The sequence below is a fragment of the Lactuca virosa genome, chromosome 4 (assembly GCF_052849685.1).
Source record: "Lactuca virosa cultivar CGN04683 chromosome 4, Lactuca_virosa_CGN04683_v6, whole genome shotgun sequence".
Classification (NCBI taxonomy): Eukaryota; Viridiplantae; Streptophyta; class Magnoliopsida; order Asterales; family Asteraceae; genus Lactuca; species Lactuca virosa.
The window spans coordinates 390,228,219-390,242,002 of record NC_136429.1 but is presented as its reverse complement, the minus strand read 5'-3'; the positions used below and the strand labels follow the sequence as shown (position 1 = coordinate 390,242,002).

Below are 13,784 nucleotides of genomic sequence, written 5' to 3'. Positions count from 1 at the left end.
GTCATCCACATAAACCAACACAATTGCCAACTTCCCTTCTTTTTCTGTGACGAACAGGCTTGAGTCTGCATGTGCAACTGAATAACCACTTCGGGTAAGAAATTCAGCAATCTTACCATACCAGGCTCTTGGTGCCTGCTTCAATCCGTAAAGAGCTTTTCTCAGCTTGCACACATGAGTGGGATTAACTGCATCCTCAAATCCCTTTGGTTGGTTCATTTAGATCTCCTGATCTAATTCTCCATGCAAGAAAGCATTCTTCACATCCATCTGCCATAATTTGTAGTCTTTACTAGCTGCAAGAGCTAGCAGCACCCGTACAGTAGTTATCTTCGCCACTGGATTAAATGTTTCATCATAGTCCAGTCCATATTGTTGTGAGAACCCTCGAGCCACTAAACGAGCCTTGTATCTTTCAATTGATCCATCTGTGTGTCGCTTTAATTTATAAACCCACTTGTAGGAAATGGATTTTATATCTCTTGGTCTTGGTACCAGTTCCCACGTTTGATTCTGCTTTAAGGCTGTAACTTCTTCTTCCATTGCCTTCTGCCAAGCTTTATTCTTAATTGCTTCTTCATATGTCTCCGGCTCTTTAACACCGTCTTCTAAAATGGCCGCATTAGCATACTTGGGATTAGGCTTTCAGATTCTTTCCGTCCTTCGAAGTTGTGGAGGCGGCGTCTCCCTTTCACCGGCATCACTTGTTTGAGTTACTTCTTGCTCAATGACATCAGTGTCGCTCAGATCTTCAGGTGTATCAACACTTGACCAAATGTGTGCAGTTTGCTCCCCCATCTTTTGTTTTAAAACTTCTTCAATATTTTCCGAGTCTGGTAATACTTTCTTCTCTGAGGACCACCATGAAGATGCTTCATCGAACACTACATCTCTTGAAGTGTAGCATCTTCCGCTTGTTGGATCACAACACCTCCATCCTTTTCTTTGATTGTCATATCCAACAAATATACACTTGATTGCTTTCTTGTCAAACTTGCTACGTAAATGACTAGGTACAAATATGTAGCAGACGCAACTAAATACTCGGAAGTAGCTAACAGTAGGTTTCATGTTCCATAGTGTCTCCAATGGTGAGATGAAACCTAACCTTGGTTGGGAAAGTTTATTGATCACATGGGCAGCAGTTCGCATTGCTTCAGCCCAAAATCTTCCTGGGACATTCTTCGCGTGTAGCATGTTTCAACAAATTTCTGCAAGATGTCGATTCTTTCTCTCAGCTACACCATTTTGTTGAGGTGTGTTGGCACATGTGAATTGATGACGTATACCACATTCTTTTAGATAGCGATTGAATTCTTCCGAGGTGTATTCTCCTCCATTGTCTGAGCGTAGACACCGAATCTTCTTTCTCACTTCTCCTTCGACCGTTGTCTTGAATTCTAGAAACTTTGAGAATGTTTCAGATTTTTCTTTCATGAAGAAAATCCACACATATCTCGAATAATCATCAATGAACGTCACCATGTACCGCATCCCGCTAACTGATGTCTGCTTGACTGGACCGAACACATCTGAGTGAATTAACTCTAGTGGCTTCTTTGCGCTAAAATTTGACTCCTTGTATGGTAATTGATGAGCCTTACCATACTGACATCCAGCACAAACAACATCTGTTTTAACTTCAAGTTGAGGTAAGCCATTGAGCATGGATTTCTCCATTATTACCTTCAACTTGTGATAACCAACATGTCCCAGCCGTGTATGCCATAGTTCTGCTGTCTCGTTCTTACGAGTCTTGTCTACATAGGTAGACTCTGCGGAGAGCACATAGACGGACTCCACTCTCCGTCCTTCCATTGTTGGATTTTCTGATATTTTAAGATCTCGATAGACCTTCACATCTTGTGGGCCAAACAAGACGTAGTTTCCTGACGATGTTAGTTGCGATACCGATAACAAGTTCTTCTTCATACCTGGTACGTGATAGACATTATGTAGTGACACCATGTCAGAGTTATTACCAGGCATGATCGTTGTTTTGCCAATCTGAGCAATTGGAAGTCGTGCATTGTTGGTTGTAAGTACCATGCGACTCCCTTTGTACTCCTTCACGTCTTGTAGTTATCACCAGTCATATGATTGGAGCATCCTGAATCAATGATCCAGTCATTCTCATAGTTGATACGCTCTCCCATCATTGCCATGAGTGCCAACTCGTTTTCTTCTATGACACATAATGCCTCTGCATCCCATTCATCCTCTATTTCCTTTTTGGAAGTTACGACATTGCTTTCCACAGACTTTTTCTTTGACCAACAATCTTTGGACATGTGGCCCCACTTTCCACAATTGTTGCAGTTGCCTTCGAACCTCCTCCCCCGAGAACTCTTATTGTCGGTCTTTTGAGATCTCCATGGTTGTGAGGTTCCTGGCTGACTCTTCCCTTTGTCAGCATTTTTGTATCCTTCTTTAGAAGGTGGCTTGAAATTCCTTCGACTTTTACTTGTGTAGAGTGCTTCTTCTTCACTCTTCAGCGTGATGCCTCCCATTTGCTTAGCCATAGCTTCTTGGCTGGCCAACAAATTCTCAAACTCTACAAGTGATGGTTGAACGGGCCATCCTTGTACAGCAGTAACGAAGCTTCTATATTCCGGCCTCAGTCCATGGATGATGATCCTCTTCATTCGAGATTCTGTAATGACGGATTGTGGATCTAGTTCAGTAATCTCCCGACATATCGACTTGACCTTATGGAAATATTGAGCAATCGTCATGTCACGTTGTGAGATTGATAATAGCTCGTTCTCCAAAAGTTGTAGTCTCGTATCATTCTTCTTTGAGAAAAGCGTCACAAACGTGTCCCAAGCTTCTTTCGGTGTGTTCTCGTCCCGAATATGCTCCAACATCTCTTCTTCGATTGTGGTCTTCAAGGCAAACATTGCTTTGCCTGCTTTGATTTTCCATTTGCGTAGAGCGCCATTAACATCTTCCTCCGGCGGCGTAGTTTCGCTTCCGCCAACGACCTCCCATAGATCTTGTCCTTGTAAGTAGGACTTCATACATGTTTCCCATGTTTTGTAGTTGTTGTTGTTGAGTTTCTTGATTCCTCCGACGACTTGGAGATCACACATCGTGTTGGCAGTACCTCGGTAATACCAAACAAGCTAGTTTCGACACCGAACTTGCAGAGTCACAGACTACTCACGATACAAAGAGAATCACTCGTTCTTACTATCAAGAAACCTTGCTCTGATACCAGATTGTTGAACACGACTCTTTGTATGGGAAACAACAAGACTTTTATTAAGACACTTAAGAAGACCTTACACTTTGTGAGACTACTACACACTTTGCTCTCTTTGAGGCTTTCTTGGATGGTTTGGAGCAAATGAGCTCCACACCTATTTATAGGCCTCTTAGGAAGGTTCTAGATACTAGTATACACTTACTACATACTAGATAACTCTAGAACTATCTAACATACTCTATATGCTTCAATATGTTTCTAGAATATTCTACCATGTTCTGGAGAGGTCTAGGTTGCTCCAGTGTCTTCTAGAATGATCCATAACCTTCCAGGGTCTTCCATGTCGTTCTAGAGTATTCTAGACTCTTCCGGTATATTCCGGAGTCTTCCATAGTCTTCCATAATGTTCTAGAATCTTCTAGAGCGTTCTAGAACAAGCTAAAGTCTTCTAGATAATATTTGTTCTATTGGGCTAGTGATGATCTTTAACACTTTTTTCTATTGCAGAACAGACCCTCGGCTCTTAGACAGCCGAAAACCAAAGTAAGATGCTCCCGATGCTCGTCCATTGACCGACTATAGATTAGAATGTCGTCAAAGAAAACTAACACGAACTTATGCAGGTAAGGATGAGAAACTTTGTTCATAAGAGCTTGGAAGGTTGACAGAGCATTAGTCAACCCAAAAGGCATCACAAGGAACTCATAATATCCCTCATGAGTTCGAAAAGCTGTTTTCGGGATGTCATCCGGCTTCATACGGATCTGATGATAGCCGGATTTTAAATCAAGCTTGCTAAATATGACAGTGCCATGCAATTCATCGAGCAATTCATCGATAACTGGGATGGGTAACTTATCTAATATCGTTGCCTTATTTAGTGCACGATAATCAACGCAGAAACGCCAGCTGCCATCTTTCTTTTTTACCAACAACACCAGGCTCGAAAACGGACTGGAACTCGCACGAATCACGCCGGCTGAAATCATTTCATTAATTAGCCTCTCTACTTCGTCTTTTTGTAGTTGGGGGTACCGATATGGTTGCACATTGATCGGTTCGGTCCCATTCTTCAAATTAATGGCATGTTCATGCTCCCGTGATGGCGGTAAACCCACTGGTAACATAAATATATCACTGAAATCAACCAGCAAGTCATCCAAGACATGATGGACTTGTGAGGTAGGTCCTTCCAAACCCACCAAGTTATCAAACTCGACTAGAAAACCCTTGCTAACCCCGAGTAAGTCGCGAGCCAACGCCTGTAAGGAGGATTCATCCCTTTTTAATCCTGGTTCCCCTTTGAGTGTTACCTTCTTTCCACTTGCAACAAAAGACATGGTTAATTCCTTCTGGTTATTTCGGGTATCGCCCAAGGTACGCAACCATTGAATTCCTAGAATTAGATCGGTACTGCCGAGCTCGAGGGGGTAAAAGTTACATGTCAACTGGTATCCCGGTAGAATTAATATTACCCACCTACATATACCAAAATTCTTGTCAAACTGCCCGTTTCCCAGCATCACCCCTGTCTTACGTCTGTCCTTAATGGTAAGACCAAGAGTAGGTACTAATGACAACGAAATGAAGTTATGTGTAGCCCTGCTGTCAATCAGAACCACCACCTCCTACCCACTAATGTGCCCGCGTAATTTCATAGTGTGAGGTGTGGTTAACCCCATTACTGAACTAGCAGATACTGAAACCATATCTAAATGCGCATGTTCTTCGCCTTCGGGTTCCTCCTTATCCTCATCTTCACCAATCAGCACGACCTGTAATGTTTTACTCGAGCATTTATGGCCTAGTCCGAACTTGCTGTCACAACGGAAGCACAATCCCTTTGCTCGTTTGTTAGCCAATTCAGCCTCAGTCAAGCGTTTAAAGGGTGTTGGAGCTAGCTTACCAATGGTGTTTTTGGTGTCAGGGATACTGGTTACGTTAAGTGGGCGCGCATAACTGTTCCGGTATGCTGCAGGTCGACTGGTCACCTTCACTTGATCACATGTTCTGTTTTCATCAATGAGTAATGCTAATTTGATTGCCTGACTCGTTCCCACGGGCTGCATCGTTCGCACTGATTTTCTAAGTTCGGGTTTGAGACCATTTACAAATGTGGCCTCTAATATGTGTTCGGGAATATCACCCAGTTGCGCTGCCGATTGCTCGAATAATCCCACGTACTCCCGTGCGGTACCCTCTTGACTAATTGCTAAGAATTGTTGATAAAGATTTCCCTCTTGGGACGGTTGGAAACGATCCAATAGCCGATGTTTCAACTCTTCCCTACTTCGAAACGGAGACCTTTGTTCATTCCACCTGTACCATGCCAACACGGGACCCTCAATGCATAAAACAACAGCCCTAAGCTTCTCCGATGATGTGCTCAAACCTTGCATGTCAAAGAACCACTCTGCTTTATAAACCCAACCGTAAGCGTCTTCTCCTTCAAATAAAGGCATTTTGAGCTTGCGGAGGCGGTAATCTGTGTTGGGGACCTACCCACCTCCGTGACTGTGATTGGCGATCGGTGGTTGCATTCGGTGATCGAAGGCTCGCCCCGTTTGGTTGTGGCGTAGTTCGGCTGGTTCTTCATACCCCCAACCATTCCCTGTGTACGCCTTATACCTGCTCTGATTAGACCCGGTCCCCGGCGTAAAGGTCTTGGGTATGGGGACTCCTTGTTCATCATAAACCATAGAGGATATAGTGTAGGCGGGTTGCGTTTGGGTATACACATGTGTGTGAACAAGTGGTGGCTGAGAAAACATACCCGCCCGTTGAAACGAAGATCCATGTGTAACCTTAGGTGGGATTAAAGATGTAATCTTGGGGCCTATACCTGTGTGACCGATAACTGTTGCAACAGGTTGCGTGGATGGTGGTGGAGGTACTGTGGTGGTAGGTGTAGGTGAGGGTTGGTTCGATTTCAGCAATAGTGCCAGAAGCTCCGCATGTCTTTGATCTGCCAAGGCTTGTCGACTCTCTGATTCTGCTCGCATTTCCGCCATTCTTATTTTTGACTCTTCCCGAATTGCCATTAACTCCTGTTCCATCCTCTCAATCCGTTTCCGGCCATCATGAGACATTGTGTCCTTGCTGGTGCTATCCGATCTTGTGGTAGGTTTCGTCATACCAATTCAAGGAACAGTAACGACGTGAACAATAACGATGTGAACAGTACGTCGTGAATAGTGCTCCAGAATCGTTGCTCTGATACCAATTTGATATGAACTGAATAACAATTTCAAATACGATTAACTTAATGCTTAAGAAAGTAACAATAGGGCCCTGAAGGTTTCGAGATTTCAGAGAGATCTCCACAAGAAAGACAAAACGTAATTCATGCATAAAAAAATCTAGCCGACCCTAAACCCCTTATTTAAATAAAAGTCAACTTGGAAACTCCTAAACTCCAGGAAACTAGAAAAGATAAAAACTAGATTCCTTATTTAATAAAATACCAATCACCCCTTGGTCTTATGCCTTCGGTACACCTTGCCCCATCTCCCCTGATTCATATCAACGTGGCGACCCACTATTTCTTAGATTTGAATCAGAACCAGGTGGATGATGCTGATGCCTGTGAGATGAGACAGTTTAATGCATATTAGGAAAAGGCGAAATATGAATATCCATGTGAGAGGTAATTAAGATTGGATGAAACACTTTTTTAATCTCGAACAAAAAGAAACATGAAAATTGAACGTGCATGATTGTTTTCTATGAAAAAAACTGACGAGCATGGAAAGTATGGGCATCTATCAACTTTGAATATTCTAGAGATTGCCAAAACTCTACGCACCATGTTTACCGGAAGGGGTTACGTGGAGTGACAATGAAAATCCACGAAATGGTGTTCCAGCTATGGTTTTGTTTCCATGTACTTATATATTGCATTACTAACTTTTTGTAAAATGACATACACGTGACAGAGAACAACCGAGAACCAACGAACAACATGTATCATGCATTCTATTTATTCTAACACTAACTTTTTTAAAAATAAAGATAATTTATAAATTCAAAATTTGTCATCTAAATATTACTATAAGACAACCAGAATTTATTTCTAACGTAAGCATATGCCATCCAAGGTGAATTTTAGCCATAGGTCAGACCTAAGAGAAATTAACATGTTTCAATCTGGAAAATTTATCTGATAGTTAGACCGTGAATGAATAGGTGACAATTCTCAACCCAACCTGACACACGACATAAACTCAACCAAAAAAATAAACAGGTATGGGTTGAGATTTTCGACCTACCAACCTGCCAACCTGCCTATTTCATGGGCCTGGTTCGGGTTATGTGTTTGGGTTTACTGGTGAACCCGACAAACCACCAAATATATATGATTTTAAAAAAATTAATATTTAATATTTAATTTGTATTTTCTTGGAGTGTGTCCTAGAATATGGTAGAATCGAGAATCCCGAATCAGTACCCTTCGTAGTTTGCAGTTTTCCCTTCCATCGTCTTGTCCTCACTCACTCACCCATTTAATTTCGTCGGATACTCGGCGTTGGTGCAGATGAAAACGAGCTCCACTATCGCTATCGGACGTCAACAACATTGCTCCATGCTCAGTGTATAAATACTAATTAGTAATTAATTTTTGAGATGTGTATAATCCATATCGACATTATTTTGAATAGATAGGATTTGACATTCTTACACTTATAATAGTGGCAAGAATTTGGCATTCTTACACTTATAATAAGGATTTGGAGTTGTGAAATGAGCATCATTGGAAATGTGTTCAATTGATCTATTTCACAAAGTAAAGACCATAGGTAAACATAGTGTACATGCTTGGAGCATGGGATAACTATTGTTTCAATTCAAGTATTAAGTTGGTTAGTCGAAACATTATACAATGAATAATGTGTAATCAATATGGTGATTAAATAATAAGTGTTTTATTTATATTCATATTGGATTCGATTATTCTTGTGTTTCATTTTGCATGTTTTACTTCCCGAATAACTAGGTTATTCAAACATCCACAGTCAATCATACTTTGGAAGTAAGTAATGAGGTAAGACTGTTATGAATCCGACTGTAGATTGTCTAAAGTGCTTAGACATAGCACAAATTTGATGCAGTGTTCATGAGTGCTCCTGAAATAGGATTTGAGTATTGGATTAAACCCACGTTCACGTGAATCACTTCGTGGATTTTATCACGAGTGAGTGTGAGACGATAATATCTTATATTCTTAAAACGGATAGATATGAGTTGTTGTTTATGAGTCGGTTGCACATTGAAAATACGTAACGCATTAGTAACTTGATGTTATAAAACGTGTTGTTGTGTGCGATTTGATGAGTAAATAGTACAAACATATGAGTCGAAGTTTATCCGTTCCTTTTACCCAATGTAGGATAAAAGGGATATATGTGGGCCCCTCGATGATTTAGTGATGACACCCTAAGCGCTTGGTCAAGCCCGGACTGATTTGATTTGTTCTATTAGTCAGTCGTCATAAATCGAAAATCGGGAAACAACACATGAACAGAGAGAATGATTAAAATCCATATCTCAGTTCATACGATATCTTCTAGAATGGAGGAATATATGATCCCTTATCTAAATGACGTGTTACCGATAAGATCAGAGTTCAATAGCGGCTTTTGAAAGCTACGATTGCTAATCAAATTCTGAAGTCGTATTTGCAATACTAGTTATTAGACTTATCCAAGTGGGAGACTGTTGGATTAGGTGTCTAAGCCCATAACTATATTTGGTATGTGCTTGATTTGATTATGAGCATGGTCCTTTTGGGTTGCCTTCACTCATGCAACTTGATAGGATGACAACTGGAGAGAGAGAGAGAGAGAGAGAGAGAGAGAGAGAGAGAGTAGGATTTATTATATGAATAATAAATTGGTACTCAAAATGGTTTTATTAATATATTACAAGATTAATATATTACTTGGAAATCATATTATTTAATTAGTATTGATCAGAAATTAATTTGGAATTAATTTAGTGGTCAAAAGAGACTGATTAAGTAATCGGTGACTGATAATGCAAATCACTTATAGTTGCAATTGGGCCGATGGATCACCTTGGAATAAGGTTGGACGAGTTCTATGGGAAGCCCATAAAGAATTCGTCCAAGGGGGTATTCTAGAAGGTGTCCATGGACTGCTTAAGTCTTAAGCAATCATATTAGGCTTTCCACCTAAAACCCTAGCACTCACAAGTATAAATAGACCCCAATATTAAGGATTTTCGTCGTATGCTTTATGAAACCCTAAGGTGGCCGAAATCCTTCTCTCCTAAGTCATTCCTCTTACATTGGGTGCTTGTGACTCCATTAGAGGTGCAACACTTGGGGCACTAGGCTTTCATAAGTCAAGATCAAGAAGGATAGTTCTTGTTATTGCTACATAACAAGTGAGGTAAGGTTTCTAACCCTAATCATATGTCAATTTCGAAATTTGATATGCTAGTTTTAGGGTTTGTGCTTTGGATGGTTATTTGCATGTATAAATTGAGAAAAACTAGACCCAAAGCATTACGGTTGCATGTACACCATAGGAATGTTGTAGTTCTCAAAACTCATCAGTGGTATCAGAGCCTAGGTCGTTTTTCTGTTGTATATGATGAATTGCTTAAGTGTTCAAAGTTGGAAAACTCGAAAATCTACTTCTGCAGCGTGGACTCGACGAGTCCATATATGAACTCGACGAGTTCACTATGAACTCGACGAGTCGAAGTCCGACTCGACGAGTTTACGTGTCTGTTGGCATATTTTTCGGGATTTTGACTAGAATTGGGTTAGGATAATTACCATAAACTATTTTTACTGATTAAATTCGGTTTTTATAATATGGTAATGATTATCCTCATCCAATTAGAAGATAATTGTCAAATTATAAGATAATTACTAGTTTATATGATAAAATTAAATATTTATATTATTTGATTTGAATTATCTTGTGTTGAAAGTGGATTAGGTCAAATTATGTGATAAAGATAAATTATATGATTAATTTAATTGTTTTCAAATATGATCTAAAAGGTTTTGAAAAGTTTCAAAATTTTCCCTCAAGTTTTGGAATTTCAAAATTTGATTAAAAGTTTTAATTTTGAAATATTAAATTCTTAAACCCTAGTAATTTAAAAAGTTTCAAAAGTGCACTTCTTGAATTTGTAAAATACACCGTTATACTATATAAAATTAGAACCTTGATAATTTTGAATAGTTCAAATTACACCATTATGGTTTTATTAAGTTAATTAAAAGTTTAATTAAAAGAGAGAATTAATAAAACCACTTAATATTTTAAATGTATAAAATACACCCTTATACTATATAAAAATAAAAGTCTAATTTATATTATATGTATATGTAAAAGGTCAGTCTTACCGATACTAGGCCTCATTCACGAAGCGGGTCTATAAAGGTGTTTAAGGAAACGACCTGTAAAATGACCGTCATTGGGTATCCACTGTTACCCACCGCACCCTTGACTAGTGGAGGGTCGTTAGCCGAACGGGTAGGATAGGACACAAACTTCAATTAAAAGTATAATGAAAATACGAAGTAACTAAACGCTTTCATAAATTCCCAAATCTTAGTTGCTTTAGGAAAAATATGAATTTGGTGCTAATCAATGAAATTGCACATTGCACCTTAGTGTATGTGTACCAGGTGTTTGACGTGTTCGTATTTTGTAGTTTGGTATAATAGTTAGTTTAATAATGTTGTAATGGAAAAAATGAAAAAAAAAATACAATGCTATAATGTATATGCAATATTTTTACGATGTATGTTTAAGTATAATAAGAAATACGATGTTATAATGGATAAATGAAAAAAAGTAGGATGCTATAATCATCATGACCTTAATTTGCAAAGTAGAATGCTATAATGATATCTTCATAATATATTCTGTACATAGTTATATTTTCATAAGTTTAATTATAGTACAATGCTATAATTAAAAAATGGAGAGAAAAAAAGTACAATGCTATAATGTATATGTAATATGTGTATGATGTATGTTTAAATGTATTTGGAAAGTACAATGATATAATGAAAAAATGAAAAAAAAGTAGGATGCTATAATCTTCATGACCTTAATTTGTAAAGTAGAATGTTATAATGATATGTTGATAATATATTTTGTAGTGTACTTATATTTTTGTAAGTTGTTGATTTAACTTATAAGAATATATTGTTTCCTTTGTAAATGGACATGTTTCAAAAAATGTTAAAAGACCCAACATTTTGTGGGACACTTGAATAATGGTTTCGATCGTTGCTACCACGAAATGAAAACAAAGTAAACGTAGGATAACGATGATGGCGAGTAGCTACTTATAGGATCTATGTAACTTTTTGTTTGGGTTAGTATCTTAGACTAGTATTTTGGATACATTGCATTATGTTTGGATGAGAATTTTGGACCGGATGTTTGGATTAATATTTTTTATAGAATGTAGTATTTTGGATACATTGCATTATGTTTAATTTTAATATTAAATACTAAAAAATAGAAAATACAATTAGTGGCGACGCATGGTATTAGTGACACCAGTCTTTTAGCAGCGACACACGATATTAGTGGTGATAGTCCATTAGTGGCGATCTTTGGAGCATTAGCTACGAAGCAACAACATCGACCTATTAGCGGCGACGTCAACAGTCTGCCGCCACTACTATTCGCCACTAATACTCGCTATTCTTGTAGCGATTATGAAAATCGAGGAGCGATATTTATCAAAATATGATCAGTGTGGAGGGATGCATTTTCAATAACACCATTTTTAGAAATGATTTTCAAAATAACCCCAAGTGAAAGAATAAAAATATATATTCAGAAAATATAAAGTCAACAACTATGAGTTGATTCAACACCAAAGCACAAGCTTGGTTTAAAAAATATTGATAGGGTGTATCAATATAACAATATTTACTCTATGTTCAACAAATGTATAACATTTATATGATAATTTGGAAAAATGTAAACAAAAAGCTTCAATCCATCATCTAATATTTGGAGATCTAGTAGCTTCATCGTTGCAGGTGTATGATAATATTTTGGCTAGTAGAAAGAGATGAAGTTAAGAAGTGAGGTTCTGGTTGAAATCAGGTGCCTGGATATTGATTCCAAGTGAGAGTTGATGCTGTCGACAGTAGCCTCAAATTCCTCTAGTCTCTTTCGTACGGTTTGGATGAATTCCAGTTTGTTGCTTGTCCTGTATCTGAATAGTGCAGCATCAAGGTGTTGCAACTCATTTATATTAGTATCAACTTTTTCTTCTGGTACCACTTTACTTTTGGATATATATCTTGAGACTGCTGTCCATATGCTTCTCGATCTTGTCTTCGAAAGTGGAATAGCCAAGAATTTCAACAACAACTGCACAATAACAGCGGTGAATGCTTTAACTTCTCTGAACACTCGGATCACCGATATGAGATGGTTGTTTTGAAAATCTACCAAGGGAGAGTGGCCAATCATGTCATCCAATTGATTTAGACTAGCCACAGACGTTTTAATGTCTTTTCTCAGTTTCTTTGTGAAGGCAGTGTTATTGTCAATGATGCTGTCGATGCTGGGACCACCATTTCTCCTTAGATCACACCCCAGATCCCTCACATGTTGTTTTGTCTGCAACATGAGATCAGATATATTGCTGAAAATATCCATGAAAATAACAGATACATCAAGTAACTCATCCGTCCATCTCATGTTCTGATTGCTGGAATCTAACGAAGTTTTGGAAGGACATGTTTGGACAAGGTCATCCAAACATTCATACAACTCTGTCAGTTGAAACACGCCGCTGCAAATGATTTCTGCAGATGGATTCGATAATGATGATGTGGATTCCCATGTTTTAACTTTATTCAGCACTTTGTCGATTCTGTAGGTGCATGGATGTGATCTGCATGGCAAAGTAATGGATCGGAAATCTTTCCTGGATGATGGTTTTGGAGAAAACCCCATTTGATGTTTTGGTAGTAATCTTTTTGAAGAAGGGAAATACAATTTTTAGTGATACCAACTACCAGCCTTACTCTCTGGAATTATACGAAGTTAAAAGCCCCATAATGATGGAATGAAAGCACTCCGCATATCATGCATTTGAATGGAAAATAATTTAGGCGCATGAAAATGTGGGACAACAGACGTGGAGCCATTGCTATCTCTCGGTTTTCACCTCCTTGCAATTTCTAGGTGATACGTGGCAACCCACTATTTCTTTGATTTGAATCAGAACTAGGTGTATGATGCCTGTGAGATGAGACAGTTTAATGCATCTTGGGAAAATGCGAAATATGGCCATGTGAGTGCTAATTAAGATTGAATGAAGCACTTTTCAGATCTCGAACAAAAAGAAACAAGAACGTTGAACGTGATTGTTTTCTATGAGAAAAATTAACGAGCATGGAGTGGAAAGTATGAACATCTATCAACTTTGAATATTCTAGAGATTGCCAAAATTCTACGCACCATGTTTACCGGAAGGGGTTTCGTGGAGTGACGATGAGAATCCACGAAATGGTGTTCCAGCTATGGTTTTGTTTCCATGCACTTATCTGTTGCATTAC

The 13,784-nt window shown here is 38.6% G+C and overlaps 2 protein-coding genes and 1 pseudogene across 2 annotated transcripts; all 3 read right to left on the bottom strand.

Annotated features, from left to right (window-relative positions):
• Window positions 1-219: 219 nt before the first annotated feature.
• On the bottom strand, window positions 220-543 carry LOC145106404 (putative mitochondrial protein AtMg00820 pseudogene; annotated as a pseudogene).
• A 1,526-nt stretch (window positions 544-2,069) lies between these two features.
• Window positions 2,070-3,092, bottom strand: LOC145106403 (uncharacterized). Its single transcript, XM_079043394.1, has one exon. It carries the CDS (start codon window positions 3,090-3,092, stop codon window positions 2,070-2,072), a length of 1,023 nt encoding a protein of 340 aa, XP_078899520.1.
• A 9,178-nt stretch (window positions 3,093-12,270) lies between these two features.
• On the bottom strand, window positions 12,271-13,179 carry LOC145106402 (uncharacterized). The gene has a single exon (XM_079043393.1). The coding sequence runs from the start codon at window positions 13,177-13,179 to the stop codon at window positions 12,271-12,273; it is 909 nt and encodes a 302-aa protein (XP_078899519.1).
• Window positions 13,180-13,784: the final 605 nt, after the last annotated feature.